Source organism: Neofelis nebulosa, chromosome 1 (genome assembly GCF_028018385.1).
Source record: "Neofelis nebulosa isolate mNeoNeb1 chromosome 1, mNeoNeb1.pri, whole genome shotgun sequence".
In the NCBI taxonomy this organism is placed as follows: Eukaryota; Metazoa; Chordata; class Mammalia; order Carnivora; family Felidae; genus Neofelis; species Neofelis nebulosa.
In genome coordinates this window covers 28,207,465-28,229,760 of record NC_080782.1, presented here as the reverse complement: position 1 = coordinate 28,229,760, position 22,296 = coordinate 28,207,465, and the positions used below count along the sequence as shown (strand labels likewise).

General features: G+C 39.0%; 1 protein-coding gene across 4 annotated transcripts in view; it reads left to right on the top strand.

The window, feature by feature from the left end:
• Positions 1 to 15,466, top strand: part of PRLR (prolactin receptor) — a 165,108-nt gene extending 149,642 nt beyond the window's left edge. For all 4 annotated transcript variants that reach the window (XM_058717024.1, XM_058717018.1, XM_058717033.1 and 1 more), the window contains 5 exons: positions 1,448 to 1,617; positions 3,329 to 3,470; positions 4,986 to 5,085; positions 5,597 to 5,666; positions 7,320 to 15,466. In XM_058717024.1, coding sequence (XP_058573007.1) covers positions 1,448 to 1,617; positions 3,329 to 3,470; positions 4,986 to 5,085; positions 5,597 to 5,666; positions 7,320 to 8,342 — 1,505 coding nt within the window. In that variant the 3' untranslated portion in view covers positions 8,343 to 15,466. The remainder of the gene's footprint in view (positions 1 to 1,447; positions 1,618 to 3,328; positions 3,471 to 4,985; positions 5,086 to 5,596; positions 5,667 to 7,319) is intronic.
• The last annotated feature ends 6,830 nt before the right edge of the window (positions 15,467 to 22,296 follow it).

Below are 22,296 nucleotides of genomic sequence, written 5' to 3'. Positions count from 1 at the left end.
AAGTTGGTTTGCATACAACACCCAGTGCTCATCCCAACAGGTGCCCTCCTCAATGCCCATCACCCACCCTCCCCTCCCTCCCAACCCCCATCAACCCTCAGTTTATTCTCAGTTTTTAAGAGTCTCTTATGGTTTGCCTCCCTCCCTCTCTTTTTTTTTCCCTTCCCCTCCCCCATGGTCTTCTGTTAAGTTTCTCAGGATCCACATAAGAGTGAAAACATATGGTATCTGTCTTTCTCTGTATGGCTTATTTCACTTAGCATCACACTCTCCAGTTCCATCCACGTTGCTACAAAGGGCCATATTTCGTTCTTTCTCATTGCCATGTAGTATTCCATTGTATATATAAACCACAATTTCTTTATCCATTCATCAATTGATGGACATTTAGGCTCTTTCCATAATTTGGCTATTGTTGAAAGTGCTGCTATAAACAATGGGGTACAAGTGCCCCTATGCATCAGCACTCCTGTATCTGTTGGGTAAATTCCTAGCAGTGCTATTGCTGGGTCACAGGGTAGATCTATTTTTAATTTTTTGAGGAACCTCAACACTTTTTTCCAGAGCGGCTGCACCAGTTTGCATTCCCACCAACAGTGCAAGAGGGTTCCCATTTCTCCGCATCCTCACCAGCATCTATAGTCTCCTGATTTGTTCATTTGAGCCCTTCTGACTGGCATGAGGTGATACCTCAGTGTGGTTTTGATTTGTATTTCCCTGATGAGGAGCGACGTTAAGCAACTTTTCATGTGCCTGTTGGCCATCTGGATGTCTTCTTTAGAGAAGTGTCTATTCATGTCTTCTGCCCATTTCTTCACTGGATTATTTGTTTTTCGGGTGTGGAGTTTGGTGAGTTCTTTATAGATTTAACTAGCCCTTTGTCCAATACATCATTTGCAAATATCTTTTCCCATTCCATTGGTTGCCTTTTAGTTTTGTTGATTGTTTCCTTTGCAGTGAGCACCTGCTTTCATGTCTTTTGAGTATATACCTAGGAGTGAAATTGATGACACGGTAATACTATATTTAAGTTTCTAAGTAACTTCCAGACTTTTTTGTACAATGGCTATACCATTTTACATTCCCATCAGCAATGTATGAAGGTTCCAACTTCTCTAATGTTCTTCCCAACACTTGTTATTTTTCAGTTTTTGAATTCTAGCCATTCTAGCAGGTATGAACTGCTCTCTCATTGTGGTTTTGACTTGCATTTCCCAATGACTTTTGAGCTTCATTCCTGTGCTTGTTGGTCATTTGTGCCTCCTTAAATTTTACATCTTTCTTGCTTCAACCTAACCTCAGTTCTTCTTACCAGCACCTGATACCAAATGCAAAGTGTCTCATAACCATGGTGGAGTGAAATAGTAGAGAAAGCTGCCTTTAAGTCATATAGTTCTGTGTTCAAATGCTACTTTTACTAAATATGTAGTTTCTTTCATATCTACAGTTGAACCAGACCCTCCTGTGAACCTGACTTTGGAATTAAAACAGCCAGAAGACAAAAAACCGTATCTGTGGATGAAATGGTTCCCACCCACCCTGGTTGATGTAAGATCTGGTTGGCTCACACTCCAGTACGAAATTCGATTAAAACCCGAGAAAGCCACTGAGTGGGAGGTGAGTCAACTAGAAGCTTTTGGAAGGAACCAGGTCCTTGGCAAAGTTCAAGCCCTCACAGCTGAGAAGAGATGATTCTTCATTATTGGGCAACCATGTTGCCCTCTTGATGCTGATGTGACCTAGTCAGATGTGGAAGTGCCTTCTCCCCTCCACTGGGATTGATGGGAACTCATCTTCATAGCTCTCTAGGGCTAGTTCCTTGCACTGAACATCCTCTTCCACCAGATTTCCAACCCACTTCCCTCAGGATACCTTAGATTAAGACACTCATGAGTGTACCTACATGGCACTAAGTAGGAGGAAAACAATCTCGGTGTAACCACTTCATGGTCAATGGTATTTTTATTCACTTTCAAATACTTCAATGTAAAGAAATCATACTGTAAATTACAGGCATTTTAATAGTTCACTCTAAAATATTTTTGTATATGTCTCTTTCAAAAAGGGAACATTTGATTTCACTCATATGTGGATTTAAAGAACAAAACAAATGAACAAAGAAAAAAGAGACAAACACAACAACAGACTCTAAACTACAGAGAACAAACTGGTAGCTGCCAGAGGAGAGGTGGGTGGGACATGGGTAAAATAGAGGGAGTTAAGAGTACACTTATTGTGATGAGCACTGACTGATGTATAGAATGATTGAATCATTATATTGTACACCTGAAACTAATATAATGCTGTATGTTAATTATGCTTAAACTTAAAAAAAAAAAAAAAAGATACTCCAAACCCACTAGCAATGATAAAATTTTTAACGGGAGCATTTCCAAACATAGCTAAAATAATAGGATCACACATAGAAAATTAATTAAAATTCCTTAATATCATTTAACACCCAGTCCATATTTTAATTCCCCCCAGTTGCTTCAAAATATGTCTGTAGAAGCTAGTTTGTCCAAACCACAATCCACTCCAAGAACACACATTGTTATATCCTGGTTGTTATATCCCTTTGGTCTCAACGTGCTCAGGAGACTGGGGCCCTTGTCCCATAGAATGTCCCACCTTCTGTATTTGTCTGATGAGTTCTCTGTGAGGTCATTTAGCTACTTTCTCTGCCCCTGTATTTCCTGTACCCAGACCATTAGATCTAAAAATCTGATTATTCAGGTAGAACAATTTTCAGCAAGAGAACTTCAGAGGTGATATTTTTTGCTTCATATTGCATCATACAAGGAGATGGAAATCATCTGGCCAACCCACTGTACCTGATGCTAAAACTGACTCTGGGATTAGAGAGATGACAACCTGATCCCTTGATTGTAAATTTATGTTTCATTTGTACACTATTGTTTCAACATACTGAAGGTCCCGTTCTCTTTCCTCTAGTAGTTTTACACCAATCGGTAAGCCTTGAATCAATGAAGTCATTAGGGTTTACAAAATAACAATTTTCCAGTTTTACTAAATGGTTGTCTTCCATAAAGTAGAATTTAGAAGGGAGTAGAGGATAGGAGGCCGAATATTTGCCTTTCTGACAGAGAGCTCCAAATGGAGAGACAGAAAACCCATTACTTTTTGTGTGAGCAAGGCAAGGAGGAAAAGATGGGCTAAGAGGGTGGAATGGTGAGAACAGGGATTTCTCTACAAAATCTAGTTCGTTGGTCTCAGTTCTCCAACAATCAGTTATCTAGGAGGAAAGTCTATGAAGAAGCATCACACAAGTCAGAGTGACTTCCTTGTTTTCCTTGTTTCTCTATAGACTCATTTTGCTGGGCAGCAGACTCAGTTTAAGATTCTCAGCTTATATCCAGGACAGAAATACCTTGTCCAGGTTCGCTGCAAGCCAGACCATGGATTCTGGAGTGAGTGGAGCCCAGAGAGCTCCATTCAGATACCTAATGGTGAGTGTCTTGGCTCCCTTTTGCATACACTCCAAAATATTTTTTAATGATTGATTGATTTTTGAGAGAGAGAGCACATGTGCACACAGAAAGAGGAAGGGCAGAGATAGAGGGAGAGAGAGAATCTCAAGTAGCTCTGCACTGTCAGCATAGAACCCCACGTGGACCTCAAACTCACGAACTGCAAGATCATGACCTGAGCTGAAATCGAGAGTTGGACGCTTAACCAGCTGAGCCACTCAGGTGCCCCTACTCCAAAATATTTTTAAAACAGAAAGAATTTAGTAAATTTGCATGTAATAACAGCTAACAGAGAAACTATGTTAAGCCTTAGCCAGAAAAATAAGTAGAGGTGTGTTTATCATCTCTCCATCCAATACAAAGACATTTGAAAGTGTAGCACTGCTCTCTGGGTCACTGTCAGTGAAGACCAGTTTCTAGAATAAGCCTGCAAACATAGGCTTGGCATGTCTCAGAGGGCTTGATGCTCAGTCATTCTGCCCTCCCCATCTACCCTATCCCTATAATTTGGTCAAGGTCATTGTCTAGTTGTCCCCAAATTTGTAAAGTGGTATGCCATCTCAAAGGCATGAACCAATTTTCAGTCTGTGATGTCAGTTACATCTTGGTCTCTATGCAGAGGTACAGTATGTAAAAGGCACTCAATTCCAAGTGCCATTAACCATGGGGCTTCTGCTCCACAACAGAATGATTCATCTTGCATTTCTAAAGTGTGTTATGGTTTATGAACCATAAACCATACCAGGGTTGGAAGGTTTGGGCCCTTCCAACCCTCTCAGGTATTCAGAGAGAATACGATTACCATCAGGAATTAAAAGTGAGGAAACTGAAGCTCAGTGAGGTTAGAGTCTTACTCAGAGGAACGTGACAAAGCCTACCTCTACTGACAACTTGCCTGGCCAAAGTATCAGGGCTTGCATTGGCTTGGCATACTGGAAAGAACACTGAACTGTGGGTCATCAGATTCACACATGCATCTCATTCAGTCCTCTCTCTTATTAAATAAATAAAAGCACCGGGTTTGGAAGCAGGAGGCCTGAGTTGCAGTCACGACTACAATTTTATAGTTTACATGCTCATGGGGAAATCACTCTTCCAGCCTCCGTGTCCTCATCTTTACATACAAGATAATGTACGTAAAAAGCTTAACACCGTGGATGGCTTTAGTAAGAACTTAATAAGTGACGGACTTTATTATTATTACTGCAACAGATCATGTGACCTTGAATTTCCTCTTTAAGGATCAAATAAAATAATATGTAAAGGGATTTTGAAGTTTATAGAGTACTGTGAAATATACACACTATTAAAATTTAATAGTAAAAATTAAACCTGTCATCGATGCTACTCTATTTGGATTGCTGTTCAAATCAAAAGAGGTGTAGGTAAGGGGAAGGGGACTCTTTTGTTCAAAACTTGTGCTTATTAGTTTTGTTTGTTTGTTTTTAATGATGCTTTGCTGTGATCAACGCTTTCTGACTGTTTGCTTTTTAGATGTCACCATGAAAGATACCATTGTGTGGATCTTTGTGGCTGTTCTTTCTGCTGTCATCTGTCTGATTATGGTCGTGGCAGTGGCTTTGAAAGGCCATAGGTACTTTACTGTCTATCATCCTTCCTCCCCATCATGGTTGTCAGGGATTGTGGCAAAAAATACCGTATAAAAATAGTAGAAACCTACAGATAATTCAAGCACTTCATTTAAGCCATTAGCTGCAATGTGTTCACCCACAAAAAAAATCTTTTATCAGTGATAGCAAAAGTAGCAGAACGGTCTCCTTTGAAGCTGGTGCTCTTTCCATCAGACTGAGGCTCCCAGCTATGAAATAGTAAAAATCTTCTAAGAGCAACTAAAATCAAGAGAAGCAAGAAATTCAAGTAATCCGCTAACTTCAGAATCAGCGTCCTCTATTAGCCAGAGCTAATTGTGATGCAAGCCCTTAAAATGATTGCCTTCACCATTGATTGTTAGTCTCGGGGAGCCCCAGAAGTCTAACTCCTATCTACCATAGTCTGTAGCAGCTATTTGGAGAGGATACTAATCTTTCAAAAATCACAAAGTGAGAAGGTGAGTCATCTATTCTTTTTCACAAATTATTTTATAGCATGGTGACCTGCATCCTTCCACCAGTTCCTGGGCCAAAAATAAAAGGATTTGATACTCATCTGCTGGAGGTAAGTGGCAAAAGTGGGGAATGTAGTATGACCCTCTGCTTTGCAATGATTACCTTTACACATGCACACACAATTTCCATCCGTTCAGCCTGGCCAGCTCAGTCCCTGCCCACGGGTCCCTGCTCTTCAGCAAGTGTGTTTACAGAAAGCTGGGTGGAGGCATGAGAGTACTTACCTTTGGGAGAGAAAGCCAAGAAAACATGAAAATACATAATAATGCTTGCTAGGTCTATCAGGTGTGTATGCTCATAAGCACAGAAATAAACATTTTGCACAATCAATTAAGAAAAAGGGTAAATGTCTTACTTAATACAAAACAGGGACCCACCACCACCTCCCTTGTCATACGTGGGCTAAAGCTTTCACTCGAATGTTCTTCACATGATTGCAATATCCTGCTGTAATTGTTGTTCACTTTGAGAGCATTCAGTCGAAACTGGATCAGTACAGTGGGCTCGTGTTTGCCAGGCCCTGCCTAGACTGATTCAAGGTGGAATTAAATTCAAGTGTTTTGAATAAAAAGAGGGGTTACATCATTTTAAACTTCTGTCCAGATTGAAATATATAGTTTCAGTTGGACTCAATCTTAACACTGTTGTGTCTAAAAGCAATGATCTGCATTACATCACTTGACCCAGCCACTGTGAGACCAGCAATGCAAGAATGTGATAAGTGAGTCCCAGAGAATTTGGCTTGACTACACTCAGTTTGATTGCAAATATCGGAGAAGGGATTAGAGCCCCAGAATTTGGGCTCCTGGCCCAGTGCTCTTATCCCACTATCTAGTCTCTAGTACTGACCTTCACAGAACCAGCATGCACTTCTCAACTAAGTAAATTAACTGCTGTCTAACTTGAAATTTGACCTTATAGCCACAGAAATGGAATAATAAAATAACTACTGTTTGGGTTACAAAAAAAATTTGTTTTCACATTCTTAATCACAGTACCCTGATCTTCAAAAGAACTCCCAGATAGGTACTATTACTTCCATTTTACAGATGGAGAAAGTGAGGACCATAGAGCAGCTCATCCAAAGTCAATACCCTTTAATAAGGGATAGAGTCAAGACTTGGGCACCAGTACCTGATCTAAGTCAAGGGATCAGGAAGAAGAGTGGGAAAGAAAAGGAAGCCAGAAGAAGAGGAAGGGGAGAAGGAGGAGAACAAAAAGGAGGAGAGGGGAGGAGACTGGAACAGCAAGGAGGGATGAGAATCTGCTTACTACTGCCAAACTCCAGAAGGTGGTGGACTTGGTTAGGAGGCCAGCAACCAGATCTCAGGGCCAGTGGATCCCAGAGCACTGAAGCCATGCGTGAGCACTGTGGATTTCATGTTTCACAAACCTCTCATTTGTTAGGCATGTGTTCATTATTTGTGCATATACTACCTGCCAGTTGAACTCATAATCATTATGGCTTAGGGAGAAACTAAGTTAAAATCATGAATTGACTGAAAGAAAACTATGAGGTGAGTAGTAGCCCAGGAGGTGGTTATAAATAGCCTGGTACACAAACATCTAACATTTGGGAAATTCTGCTAGGCCATTAGCACATCCCACTTGCCCATAGTCATGACCACTGGCTTGGCTGTGATGTCGACGTGGAATGTCAGGAAGCTAACAGCCATCTCTCCTTGTGTCTGTGTTTGAATAGAAGGGCAAGTCTGAAGAACTGCTGAGTGCCCTGGGGTGCCAAGACTTCCCTCCCACTTCTGACTGTGAGGACTTACTGGTGGAGTTTTTAGAAGTGGATGACAGTGAGGACCAGCAGCTGATGCCAGCCCTTTCAAAAGAACACCCGGGTCAAGATAGGAAGCCCACACCCCTGGACCCAGACAGTGACTCTGGCCGGGGCAGTTGTGACAGCCCTTCCCTTTTGTCTAAAAAGTGTGAGGAAGCCCGGGCAAATCCCTCCACATTTAACACTCCTGAGGGCATTGAGAAGCCAGAGAATCCCCAGACAAATGCTACCCGCACCTGGGACCCCCAGAGCACAAGCTCGGAAGGCAAAATCCCTTCTTTCCCTGCCAATGGATCCAAATCTTCAACATGGCCTTTACCACAGCCCCCCAGCCATCCCAGCCCCAGATCTTCTTACCACAACATTGCTGATGTGTGCAAGCTGGCCATGGGCCCAGCAGGTGCATCGGCCACTTTGTTGGACAAAACAGACACACATGCTTTAAGATCTTCAAAAAATGTTGAGACTGGAGGGGAGAAAGTGGCAGTTGAGCAGAGGGCAGTGGAAAGCTTCCATTCCAAGACTGACCAAGGCACAGCATGGCTGTTGACCCTGGAGAAAACCTCTTTTATCTCTGTGAAACCCTTGGATTATGTGGAGATTCACAAAGTTAACAAAGATGGAGCACTATCATTGCTCCCAAAACAGAAAGAGAACGGCAACCAGACAGACAAGCCCAGCACTCTTGAAACCAGTAAGGAGTATGCCAAGGTGTCCAGGGTGATGGATAACAACATCCTGGTGTTAGTGCAGGACCCGCGAGCTCAAAACCTGGCTTCATTTGAAGAACCAGCCAAGGGGGCTCCACCGCCCCTTCAACCGAATCAAGCTAAAGAAGACCTGGCCTCCTTCACGTCGGCACCAAGCAACTGTGGACTCCAGCAGGGTGGGTTGGATTACCTGGATCCCACATGTGTTATGCACTCCTTTCAGTGATAGCTTGATTAATGGAACGATTGGTTAAAATGTGACTTTTTTTCAGGTAACACTACAGAGTACAGGAAATGCACTCTCCTAGAGAATGCTCGAGAACGTGGTTAGATTGACACTATACAGCCCACAGTTCATTCGTTTTCATGCTCCATTTTCAACCAGCTGCCTCTTTCTCCAACAGCTGATTCCAGAACAAATCGCTTTGCTTCCTGTGATTTGTACATTTACTTTTTGCTATTAGTTATAAAATTATGTGTTCAATGAAATAAAAGCGCATCGTTTAGTATTCTCGAGGGACAGTACCGACAGGTATATCCTCTGGAAGACTTTCACAGTTTGGTATGTGACAAAAGGAAATGAGAGAGTCACGGTTGTTTACCACAGGAAGATGACAGGTGTGAGAGACAAATGCCATGAAAACCACTGTTGAAAACCAACGAACCTTTGCTTGACCTTTGTTTGACCTTTACTTGACCTTTGCACTCCTCTCTCATTTTATTAGGATGAACCGAACACATTTAAAGAAAGAATGCATTCCAGAACACCTGACAAATTGTTTACATCAGTTCCTATCACCTTAGTGATACATTGCCAATATGCAAGCCAAAATGATGCCTCCAATTTTTTCTTAAAATGGTTTGAATTTATTAAGCATGGGTTTTCCCCCCTAAATTGTATTTTATCCTAAAGCCTCTAGAGAATATAGTTTTGGAAAATGGAATTTTCTTACATTACAGGTAAGTGAGTTTCGTGTGGTAAATTCTTCTAAAATGTTTTCCTGTTTCATTTCAGCACACGAGATAATTTATTAAACCCCCTAGTCTTCTGTTAGGTAAAAAAAAAAAATCCGAAAGACTAACCTTAATTTAAAAGATAATCACAGCAGGATGCTAATGGAAATACTGCCTTACTGTACATATGAATTCTACTTTAATAGAAACCCATAAGTTTCACAATGTATTTTTGAAGACTATTTTTCTATCACTTAGGTAAAATAAAAGACTATTTTCTATCTTCCCAGTACAGCTGTTTACGTATTTAATGGGTACAGTATTTTCTGCTATGAGGTTATAATGAGTATTTGCAGTACATAGTAGTATATGCAGTCCCTGTTTGTGGAGGAAAATGCCATCCCAACCCAAAGTCCATTGAAGATTACGAAGTGAATGATTATACTCAGTTTCCAGCATAGTATGGTATAGTTTATCTGATTCGTTTTTTATCTCCATGACACTTGAAACAGTCGCCAGCCTAGAGTTTTAGGGCTTTCCACAGACCATAAATTACTTCTGTGATTTAGGGCTTGTCTGGGCTTTCTGCTCTTCTCTGGGTGAATATTCATAAAACCACCATGAAAAGGTGAGTGGTGACCTCTCACGTACTGTTTTAGAGAGAGGGTTTGGTTTCGTTTGGTTTGCTTCTGAGAAATCTTGGGCAGCAAAGAAAATTTAAGCAAAGCCAGAAGTTAGTATCTCTCTGAAGTAGGTCCATTTGCGAAGTCTTGGCAGAGGAATAAAGGTCAAGGTGTGGAAGTAAGAATCTCCAAGTCTGCTCCAGGGGCAGCCTTCCCAAGAGCAGTCCAAAGCCTGGCTCTCCATTTTGAAGAGAGCATTCATGACTCATCAAAAAGCCTCCCTCTGTTTTTCATTTCACCTGCTGGCGGACCCATTCTCTGTTCACTCACTAGCTGGATATAGTCAATTTGAGCTCACCTCTATGAGTTCAGTATTTCACCCCAGCAACCCCATGCTCGCTGGAAGTGGACTCCGAGGTGGCCGGATATTCGAAAGTGAACATGTCACTAGCTTCCAGAATCACAAAAGTAAATAGATCTGAGTTCCTCTTCTCCCAGTATAGAATAACAAGAAGAGCGAAGGTATCCTGTGGGAAAGTTGCCCGTGTGCATTCAGTCCTCTAGGTCCTTGCTACTCAAAGTATGCTTGGAGGACCAGCTAAATCAGCATCTCACCTGGGCGCTGCTCAGAAATGCAGAATCTCGGCTCCTCTGCCCCAGACCTCCAGAATCAGAATCTGCCCTTTACTAAGATCTCAGATGATTCACGTGCACAATGAAGTTTGAGAAGCACTGCCCTAGGTCACCATTTCCACTAAAGGTTATATTAGTGCATAGAAACAATCCTCTCTTGGAAATACAGGTCAAGTCTAAATTGCACTGAATGACACTGTTCATAAGGAGAAGGCATACTTTTTGAAAAATCCATTTGGGGGTTAAATTTACATAATGATAGAGAACGACTTGCAAAATACACACAACTCTAAAGAGGGCATGGGAATAGGGGCACCTGGGTGGCTCTGTCAGTTAAGCGTCCAACTTCAGCTCAGATCGTGATCTCACCATTCATGAGTCCGAGCCCTGCATCAGGCTCTGTGCTGACAGCTCAGAGCCTGGAGCCTGCTTCGGATTCTGTGTCTCCCTCTCTCTCTGCCCCTCCCCCTCTCGTGGGTGCTCTCTCCTCTCTCTCTCTCTCAAAAATAAACATTTTTTACAAAGTGTTAAAAAAAAAAAAAAAAGAGGGCCAGGGAATATATTGCACCTGGGAAGCACTCTGCCAAAGACTCTGCCCTTCAAACCTAGTCCAGACCAAACTTTTCACAAAATAGTCCATCCTTCTCTAAATTGTGTATCATGACTCCGATAGTTTGAAAATTCAAAACTGATCTGTTTTGACAAACGATTCGGCGTGTGTGAAGAAAAAATGTTACGGTTAAAGTCTCCACTTGAATTAAATCCCTAAAATACCCCAATTAGCCACTCATTAAGTACAGCCAAGGTTACAGTTCTCTGGTCAGTTAACACTCTATTTAACTAAGTTCCTTTTTTTTTTTTTTTTCATCTTGTGGCATATTTTCTATCAAGGAGACAGCCAGTGCAATGGAAGGATGCAGAATGGGGGGGTCAAGACACCTAGGTTCAAGAACCTAATTAGGTTGCCTTAGATGGAACAATTCCCTATTCTGGGCCTCAGTTTCCTCTGAAGGACATGTTGGGCAAACAGTCTCTAATATCCTTTTAAACTCTGGCTTTTGATTCCATGACTCACTGAATATTTTCCAGCAAAGATAATTTAACCAACGCCTTGATCTTAAGTAAGCCACCAAACAATCACCCTTCATCATAGAAATATAAGTACTCTTCAGTGATGTGCTTTTTTCATTTCCACTTTTAAATCATCAGTTGCAGGCAGACTTAACATATTGCACACACGTTATAAATTATGTAGGTACAGAATCATAGTCTAAGATAATGTGCAAATATATGTGAGAGAAGAAGCATGAGATTTTTTTAGAGACATATTGAATGAGGCTCTAATTTAAAAAAAAAAAATCTTTTACAGAATCAAACTATGCTTATTTTTTGCTGAGTCCAGCAGCCCCAAATCTCTTTTCTTATATCTGACTGCTGATTTTTTTTTCTTTCTGATGAACTATAAACCACTACTGTGAGGCTGGTTTAAAGAGCCATACGCTCTGAATTATAAAAAGTCGTATTTTTATAAACAAACACCTAAATATTCAAGTTACAAAGCACATGGAGACAGGTTAGTCAATGCGTGTTTTTTGGAAACTTATAACCCAAACTCCAAAATGTGCTCTCGTCAGTTTTAATGAACGGGTTTAAAGCATCTCAGTGTGAGCACAGTTATTATTAGGGACAGCTGCATCCCTGTCCATTCTCCTAAGTGCCTAAGACCAATCCTGGTAGGCGGGTATGTACTAAAAACTTGCTTTCACTGGTTTGGTCCAAAGTGGGTCAATCCCTTACCACCTGTATGAGGTGAAAGGGTTTGACCCTTGTCCCGTAGGACCCAAATGAATTGGAGAATCCTGTGAGTTAACTCCAGGATGCAATTTGGCTGTGGGGAAATCTGGCTCTTTCTTGAGGTTCTCCACCACTGTGGTCACTTGCAGAAAGTCCTGCCTTTATTCATTTCCCTATCTCCTTAGTGTAGACAAGAAAGAAACAGATCTGTACATATTTTACAAAGTGCCTTTCTTTACTTTTATTTTTAAAAAATTTGTTTTCTTTTTGCAAGAAAAGTGTATTGATTGGAAAGTAAATTTTACTTGTTTTCTGTAAGTAACTGGAGAAACCAGAAAGGGAATGACAGAATGGTCTAAGGTCCAACCAGTAACTGGTGGATTTAATTTATTGCTTAACTGAATTACCACAGAGCTGATGTGAATGAATAGTGCAACTTACTTTGATAAGAAAGTGACTCTGGCTAGGATTGGGGGATATGCCTGCCACCCTGTGATTTAATACTCTTCAATTTAAAAACATATTGAGGGCGTTTGGATGGCTCAGTCAGTTAAGCATCTGACTCTTGATTTTGGCTCAGGTTATGATCTCACAGTTTGTGGGTTCGAGCCCCACATGGGGCCCTGTGCTGACAGTGGGGAGGCTCCTTGGGATTCTCTCTCGCTCTGTCTCTGCCCCTCCCTCGCTTGCACGTGCATTCTCTCTCTCCCTATCTCTCAAATAAATATTTTGAGAATAATAAAATACTAATAATAAGAAGAAAATTAAAACATGTTGATATGCTTTTGAACGGCTTTGAATTGCATGCCTGGGCCTGAAAAGGACAATGCATGCAGTGGAACCTTGCACATATGCAAGAAAATGTAAGTGACTCTGGATTACCATCCCCGGTGTTGCTAACGTGCATTTGTCATTGATGAAAGCCTCATGTGTCCTTCAGTGAACGAATTCCTTGTTCTGCCTTTTTGGCTTAAGCACAATAGTATTGTTGCTGGAGTAGTGTGGGCGGAGCACCCAATTTCCAGGTCTAGGCCACCTTGCTACCACTAAACAGGCTATGTGACCTTTTGCAAGTCCTTTAAACTCTAGCCATCAATTTCCTGTTAAATAATCAAATAGAAATTCTCTCCCTAGGCTTGTGTATTTCAGTTGGTGATTTTTGGTCTGAGACCATCATGGTATCTATTCCAATGAAAGGAGAAAAATAGAAAATAGGACATTTCCAGAGGTTTAGGCATCTCAGGATTCCACAAAATGCCAGCCATAGCCTGCTAAACGCAAATTTTACTGGACAAAGTAAATCTGTAATCTTTTCGGTGTTCTGAGTTTATAGCTAAGAGATATCCATAATTCACAACACCATATGCCCGCCACTGTCTTGTCCACCTCCATTCCTCTGATTTATGCTCTGATCTCAAGAAGCACTGAGACATGTAAAGTGGACGGACATATCCTGTTTATGCAGCTGTGATCAGTGAATGGAGAGACCCTTAGATCATTGTATTCTATTCATTAACTTTTTACCTGGTCCTGATTAAATAAAAAAACGACAGTGCACCCTAAAAACCTTTAGGTAGTGAAGTAGTAATATGAAAAATAACCTTTACGAGTTCTGTTAAATTATGCCTCACCTGGATAAACTTCAAAATACAGTCTGAGTTTTTCCTTGCAAATTTCACATCCTGGAGAAAATAAACCCTGTAATTATGTTATCTGAAATCAAAACTCTCTATGGCAAAGATACCTCTGAAAAATAATTTGTTTTCTAACATTTCTGATAAGATGATTTTGAACTTTTAAAAGTAACTACCCCCCCTTCTTGTCCTACTGTCCTTCCTTCAAAGCTGCTTATTGTTTAGAAATAAAAGATATCACATCTAATGCTTTGACTGTTTTTCAGTGGCATATTTGATGTACTTGTCATGTGACATTCCTGAATTTAAAATAACTGCTATATTATTTTATATTATATTGCTTTATGTGGTTCAAAACTGTATGATGCATTGAAATATATACTCCTTATATTGTGAAACTCATCATGTAATACAGATGAAAATAATTATATAATGACTTATAATCTATCCTTATGTATTTCAATATGATGGTGTCTGTAAAACAAAACTGAAAAAAATGTAACCATATATTTCTGTTGAGACTGTGAATGTACTAATTTTTTTCTTAAGCTTTGTCTGGAATTAGTATCATATGCCATTGTACAGCTGATCTGGGGTGTTAAGTGTTTAGAGTACAATTCAAACCCTTTAAAAGTCAACCCTCAGCTTTGCTTCATGTGACTTCTGATAACTTCTTGAGTGTTATTTGTATCATGAGGCTTGCTTTTGTGTTTGATTATTCATTTTAAACAACTTAAAAAGTTTCATGTGGAAACCACAGCAATCTAGAGCCAGCGTGTTGTGTGATCTGTGTCTTATGAAAAGCCATATTGAAGCAAAGACTATATAATAGTAAAAGGTTCCATATTTTTAAGGCTATCACTACCTCCACTTTTTCTCTTTCCCTAGAAAATACCAAGCAAAACTCTTCAACATGAGGTGGGAAATTCAAAGTGATTGTTACAATAGTTGCTGGGGGGTTGTTTGGGCTTGATTTTTTTATAGGAAAATATACCTTCTAATTCACCACTTTGTAGTTTTATGCTAGGTTTTCTCAATAACCATTTTTACATTTTATAAAAACTGGCTGGCAAATGAAGACTGAAAAGAATATTTAGTAAGTCCCCAGATGAAAAACCAACAAAACCATAGAGTGCAGATTTTTTCCTAACAATGAGTCACCTCAAGATGGTTACCCTAAGCCATGGTAATGATATTTTTCACAATTTTATTTTCCTAATGCCCCTAGAAATAAATGTTGTCCTTATTTGATTTTAGCCATCAAATATATTATGGTATGGGAAAAGTCAGCCATATATCAGAAATAGTCTTCTTTTTATTTAAAAACATTTCTTGATGTACTTATTGTAATGACTACTTTTTTGTCTTTTTAGCCTTAAAGAATTATAGAGGACTATAGGCTGACTGGTCTTGCATTTTTAATTCTGTAAATCTTTGGTTATTGCACATTGTACTTCCTGTTTTCATGGATTTATTCATTTGCCTCCTTTTATTTTGAGGGAATAACATGGACAGTTAAATCCTTGTTAGTAGTGTGGGAGATTATGCTGCTATTGTCATAATATTTTCATTTTTTTCTGCACGCCAAAAATAATGCTTGCCAAACAAAATCTTAGACATCCCAGCATAATATGGTCATTATATTTATATTCCTGTTATTGACAATACCTAGTTCAGTGCCTGGGTCAATAAATGTTTATTTCCCTTGCCTACCCTTCCTTTATTTTTATTTGACATGGAAATAAGCAGAATAATATGTGTGTGTCTGAAGCAAATTGCTTGAAGCATTTTGCTGCTAAGGGATCTATGATCTGGAAATTGTTGGTATAAATTGGACCAAAACAATTTTCCTCCTTTATCCTTATCCTTCCATACGATTGCAAAACATAATTTCCTTCCTTCACCCCATCACTTTCACATGAGAACCTGATAAAAATAGAGTGACACAGAATGAGGAACGTGGGGATCAAACCAGAGAAGCTCATTTAAATATTGTGAAATAAAGGAGAGACTGAACCATTTTTTTTAAGAATGGGATCCTTTTGAACGGTATGATTCGTCCACATTACTAACACCGTTTTGGACAAAATCCATTGGATTAAATGTAAAATGATGACCTTTTTATTTTTCACGGATCTATATCTAAAAATCTTCACCTACTGTTCATGCTTGTGTTAAGAATAATGAAATAGTATGGGGGTTGGCTTTACAGATCATTCTCTGCCTCCTAGTTCTTTCACACAATGTCTCACAGGAGCAATGAGGAATTTTTTACATGAGTATCATGCTCTAAAATGACTCCCATCAAAGAACCACTGACTATCCCATGTTTATGTTGGTGCCATCTGCCTTTAGTTCTTGGGCACAATTTTACTTCTAAACTAAAAAAAATGTGGAGTGTCACTTACCAGACACAACATTCATATCATTAATAATGAGCTGGAGAAGAAATACGGAGCCAATTTCCCAAGATTACTGTTATGTGTTTCCTGAAAGAAAACAAATTATATATGGTCAATTCTTGCCAGAATCACATTTGAAACCTTAACCTCACCAAACTTCCTACAACTTACTAACCAAGTTTTATACATTCTAAATCTTCCCTATTTTTTACAGACTGAAAGTTACAGCTTCCATCTAGTAGCAATCTTGAAATGTTTGGGGTTGGGGGTAGGGATGACTGGGCAAGAATATAGGAAATGGGGTTATTGAAAAGGCCCCAAAAGGGACCTCACTGGCCAGGGAAAGCATTTACCTCTGAGAGTCCCTCCAAACCACACAGGTGAGACTGAACCCATTCTTGGTATTGGAAAAGTACATTCTACTTTGGAGGTCTTGACACCCATATTGAAATTCTTTTATCTACAACCTCTCCTACCCACCGTGCCGCATCCCCTGACTTCTGCGGCCACACGAGTATTAACCATTTTCCTCTTATTATGACCAGGTTCACATAAAACTTAGGCTGACAAATGGACTTGAAGCACAAATATTATTGCGAATGTGACAATTTTTTTTTAGAAATGGCTAGAAGATATCAGTCAAATAAAACACCATGTGGATGTTGGTTGGTGAACACTCGTTTAAGAAAAGGGAGATTGATGGGGCGCCTGGGTGGCTCAGTCGGTTGAGCGTCTGACTTGGACTTCGGCTCAGGTCATGATCTCGTGGTTTGTGAGTTCGAGCGCCACGTCAGGCCCTGGGCTGACAGCTCAGAGCCTGGAGCCTGCTTCGGATTCTGTGTCTCCCTCACTCTCTGCCCCTCCCCTGCTCATGCTCTGTCTCTCTCTGTCTCAAAAATAAATAAAAACATTTAAAATAAAAAAAAAGAAAAGGGAGCTTGGGAATTTTTATTACTATGTTGATAAATGTGTTTGAAAGAATTTGTAAATGTCACAGGGACTTTTTAAGGTGACATGCACTCACTCCATAAATTATTAAACATTACAAGATGAGGTTAGATGACACTTGCTAGTAGCTTTACTTTATTTGATCAGTTTTGAGATTGTCAATGAGCTTTGGAAACTTTTGATGTATTTTTCTATCTTCAGAGCAATTCCTTTGGCAGTGGGAACCATGCTTAGTTTAAACGGAATCAATAAATTACTTCCTGAACAATGGTTTTGGAGGGTCTTTTTATATACATGTGAAACATGTTTTTTTATAAAAATACAACTTTGAGAAGGTTTTTCTTTGCTTCAACAAACTTTATTAGGACAGGTTTTTTAAGAGAAGAAGGAAATGGCATGCAAGGCCCTTCTAGAGATAAAATACATACAGATGCTGAAATATTTGTCTGAGAACACTGTTCAAAGGCATTTTTTCAGGCATGCCCTTTATGCTGGTCTTTCAACACCTTCTCTGTTTTGTTTTTGTTTTGTTTTGTTGTCACTAAATCTAAATCAAAACGGACATCTTGCTCCCAACTCAGCTAACTACTACTCCTTCCCTCTACACTGCCCTCAAGTTCCCCTAGTTGTCATCCATTTGCCAGCTGGGAGCCTAAAAAATGCAAATAGGCTTGGAAGCTCGCAGAAGTTCCTTGGGCCTTCTAGGAACAACCAAGAAATACCCAAAAACAGAGTTCCCAAATCTGATATATGATCAGCTTTCCCAAATGAAGCATGAACCACAAATCTCAGTGCCAAATATCCATATTTTCTTTTGTTTGATTCTTGCTACTTCGAGTTATCCTATGTCTTCACTTAAAACTTCAGTTGCAATTTAATCTTCCGTTTTTCATCTCGTATTTGTTGCATAAAACATTTCACACATGCTTGAAAATTCCAGAGGGTGGAAAGTCTTTGTTATCAAAAAGAGTCTTTGATTTACCAACACCCAAATTTCACAAATACTAACATTTTACCATATCTGTTCCATACCTTAAAAAAAAAGAGGTAAAACATCACAGATGCAGTAGTTCATATCTTAATAATCAAATTCTCTCCCTCTTTCCAGTGGCAACTACATTCCTACAGATGTCTGGCATGTTAAAAATGCATTTTCCTTGAATATATGCACCCATAGAAATATATATATATAATTATTGTGGGTGCTTATGAATTATTTTACATAGGTAACAACATATGCCATATGCATGTTGATTTTTTTTCTTTCAGCACTGGGTTTTTGAAATCCAAATAGCTCCAGTTTATTGGATATATACACGGGGTTTTTTTTGTTAATCCCTCTATTAATCAACTTTTCATTTCCACTATTATAAATGGCCATGTAAGAAAGCATGAGAGACTCTTGAAAACTGAGAACAAACTGAGGGTTGATGGGGGGTGGGAGGGAGGGGAGGGTGGGTGATGGGTATTGAGGAGGGCACCTTTTGGGATGAGCACTGGGTGTTGTATGGAAACCAATTTGACAATAAACTCCATATATTGAAAAAATAATAATAAATAATAAATAAATAAATGGCCATGTAAGAACATTTTATGCAGGCTTCATTTTTTTAAGTATTTGCCATATTTTCTCTAGGATATACATCTAGGAGTGTCAGTGTTGGGTCACATGGAACACTCACCTTAACGTTTTCTCACACTTGACAAATTGTTCTCCAAAGCAGCTGTGCCAATATATATCCCATCAGCAGTGCAGGAGATTCCATTTTTTCCTTAATCATTACCTGAGGTTGTCAGATATTTTAATTTTTGACAACTTGATGGGCAATAAAGGATACATTGTTGCTGTTTTAACTTTCACTGTCCTAATGAATTCCCTCAGTATCTGAATAACTCATCCTCTACCTGCTTATCTTTTATGCCATCTTTTGTCATCTGCTCAGTTTCTCCATTTGTCTGTCTCCATATGTCTGCATCTGGACCTCTACTCTGCGTCGGTGGTCGGTTGATTTATCCCTGCCTTGATGTTCCCTGTTTTATTACTCTAGTTTTATGCAATCCTGTTATCAGGGAAATTAATTCCTACACTTCTCTCTCTTCTTCAGAACTATTCTGGCTATGCTCTCGGCCATTTATTCATTATGTGAATTTTGAGATAAGCCTATCAACTTTTTTTAAAAAATTGTGCTAGGAATTAGATTTTGTTCATTGAATTTATGTGTGAATTCTGGGAGAAATTACATATAATATAATAATATATTATTTAATATATTATAAATATATAATAATATTATTTTTATTTATAAATTTTTATAAATATTTATAAATATATAAATATATAAATATATTTTACATATAAAATATAAATATTTATAAATATTTATTTATATTATTTAATATATTATAATTTAATTATAATATAATTTATAATATTGTGTCCTAATGATGAACATGGTTTATCATTTCATTTACTTTGGTCTTTAGTAACACTTTATCCTATCCTTCATAAATGTCTGCATGTGTTTTAGTTGATCCATTCCTAGATACCATATAACTTTTGTTGCTATTGTAAATGGTATCTTTTTAGGGGCGCCTGGGTGGCGCAGTCGGTTAAGCGTCCGACTTCAGCCAGGTCACGATCTCACAGTCTGTGAGTTCGAGCCCCGCATCAGGCTCTGGGCTGATGGCTCGGAGCCTGGAGCCTGTTTCCGACTCTGTGTCTCCCTCTCTCTCTGCTCCTCCCCGTTCATGCTCTGTCTCTCTCTGTCCCAAAAATAAATAAAAAACGTTGGAAAAAAAAAAAAAATTTTTAAAAATTATTGTGTTCTGAGAAGTTGTTGTTTATATATAGAAACCACAGATTTTTAAATATTGATTCTGTATCCTGAAACCTCATTGAACTCTAATCTATTAGTTTTGGTAATTTGTACTTTTTCTTGGATTTTCCATTTTTATTTATGTCATCGGAATGTCACAACTTTGTTTCTTCTTTCCGTCTTTATACCTCTCATATGTTTTTCTTGGTCTGTTTCTTGGAGTTGGATTTCCAGTACAATATTGATTGTAGTGTATATTCTTTCTTATTCCTGACTTTGAAGAGAATTTTACTAAAAGTTTGCTGTTAAGTATAGGGCTCCCTGTGTATTTTTGCAGACACCCTTAGATATATTAAGGAAATTCCTTTCTATTCCTAATTTGCTAATAATTCCATATCTTGAATGGGTGTTAACACATCTACATCTACTGATACCAATTTTTTTCTATATCTGCTGATACAAAAATGTGGCTTTCCTCCTTTACTCAGTTAATATACAAATTATTGCAGAGAATTAATTTGGAGAAAATTCTTTAAAGTCAAATTACTCTCACATTCTTGGAGTGAATTCTACTTCATCATGGTATATTTTTACAAAGCGTGCTTCATTCATTTCATCTCTTGCTGCTTGGGATATAATTTTCTGAGGTGATTTATAAGTAAGTCAAAATCTTCTAGGGTTATAGAAATTCCTCTTTCTCCCTAGATGTCCATCCACTGATGAAAGGATAAAGAAGACACACACACACACACACACACACACACACACACACACACACAAAATGGAGTTTTACTCAGACATCAAAGAGAATGAAATCTTGCCATTTGCAGCAACCTGGATGGAACTAGAGTATGTTACGCTAAGTGAAATAAGTTAGAGAAAGACGAATACCATATTATCTCACTCACATGTGGAATTTAAGAAGCAAAACAGATGAACATAGGGGAAGGAAAGGAAAAATAAAATAAGATAAAAACAGAAGGAGATAAACCATAAGAGAGTCTTAACTATGGAGAACAAACTGAGGGTTTCTGGAGGAGGGGAGGGGCATGGAGGATGGGCTAAATAGGTGATGGGCATTAAGGAGGGCACTTGTTATGAGCACTGAGTTCTGTATGTAAGTGGTGAATCACTAAATTCTGCTCCTGAAACCAATACTACACTATATGTTAACTAACTTGAATTTAAATAAAATTTTAGAAGAAAATCTTTGTAATTTTATCAGTTTTTGTTTTGAGGGTATATTATTAGGTGTATGTAGACTTAAATATTCAATCTTCCTAATGAATTATCTCTTTCATTGTTAAGAATGATGCCCCTTATCCTGAATGATTCTGTGTCTCCTTTTTTGATATTAATATTGTTCCACTAGCTTTCTTTCCACCGGTTAATTCTCTGGTGGGTTTCTTTCAATTTTCTTACTTTCATTTGACCTATGTCACTATGTTTTAAGGGCATGTCTATGAACAGCACATAGGTAGATTTTGTTTTCCCATGTTATTTGAGAACTTTTTCCTTTAGGGGATAAGTCAGTTCCTTTCGCTCTTCCAATGCACCCTTCCTTCGTTTTTATTTTGCAATGTGAATCAATTTGCAATTTGCAATTTAATCAGCCAATCAGTAATAATAATTATAAGAACGGGATGTAAATAAAAGGTCTTAGTTAGATAATGCACTGTATCTGAGGGCTTAAGTTTAAGTGGGGGTGGCTCTTCTCCCAGTCAGGAATGACCACTGTCACAGCGAACCAAATTCTAGTGAGCCTCATCCAGCTGCAGCTGGAAAAGACTCTTGGTCTAGTTGTAACTTTCAAGGGAATGAACAATCTGAGAAGTCCAGTTGCTAAGTGGCCTATGCAAAAAAATGAGAAAATAAAAACTGTGTTCCATACATTTTACCAAAAAGAGATTAATTTGGATGCTCAAGAGCCTCCTTTTAAATACGAATCTTCCTCAATCATCTGTCAATCACTTGACCATACCCATTACTGAGCAACGCTTGATGAGCATTGTGCCTGACACTATATCAGGATACAGGAAGTGTTGTAAGTGTTCTCTCTGCCCTCTTGGGCGTTACAGTCTAGACGGGCAGGCTGGGGTAATCACAGTGTGTCCAGCTCTCCAGACTGACTTCTAAAAAATATTAAGCCTCAGGGGGCGTGGGTGGCTTAGCCGGTTAGGTGACTCACTCTTGATTTCAGCTCAGGTCATGATCTCGCAGTTCCTGAGTTTGAGCCCTGTGTTGGGCTCTGTGCTGACAGTGCGGAGCCTCCTTGAGATTCTGTCTTCCACTCTCTCTGCCTCTCTCTCTCTCTCTCTCTCTCTGTCTCTCTCAAAATAAATAAATAAGCATTAAATAAAAATCAAATAGGGGAGC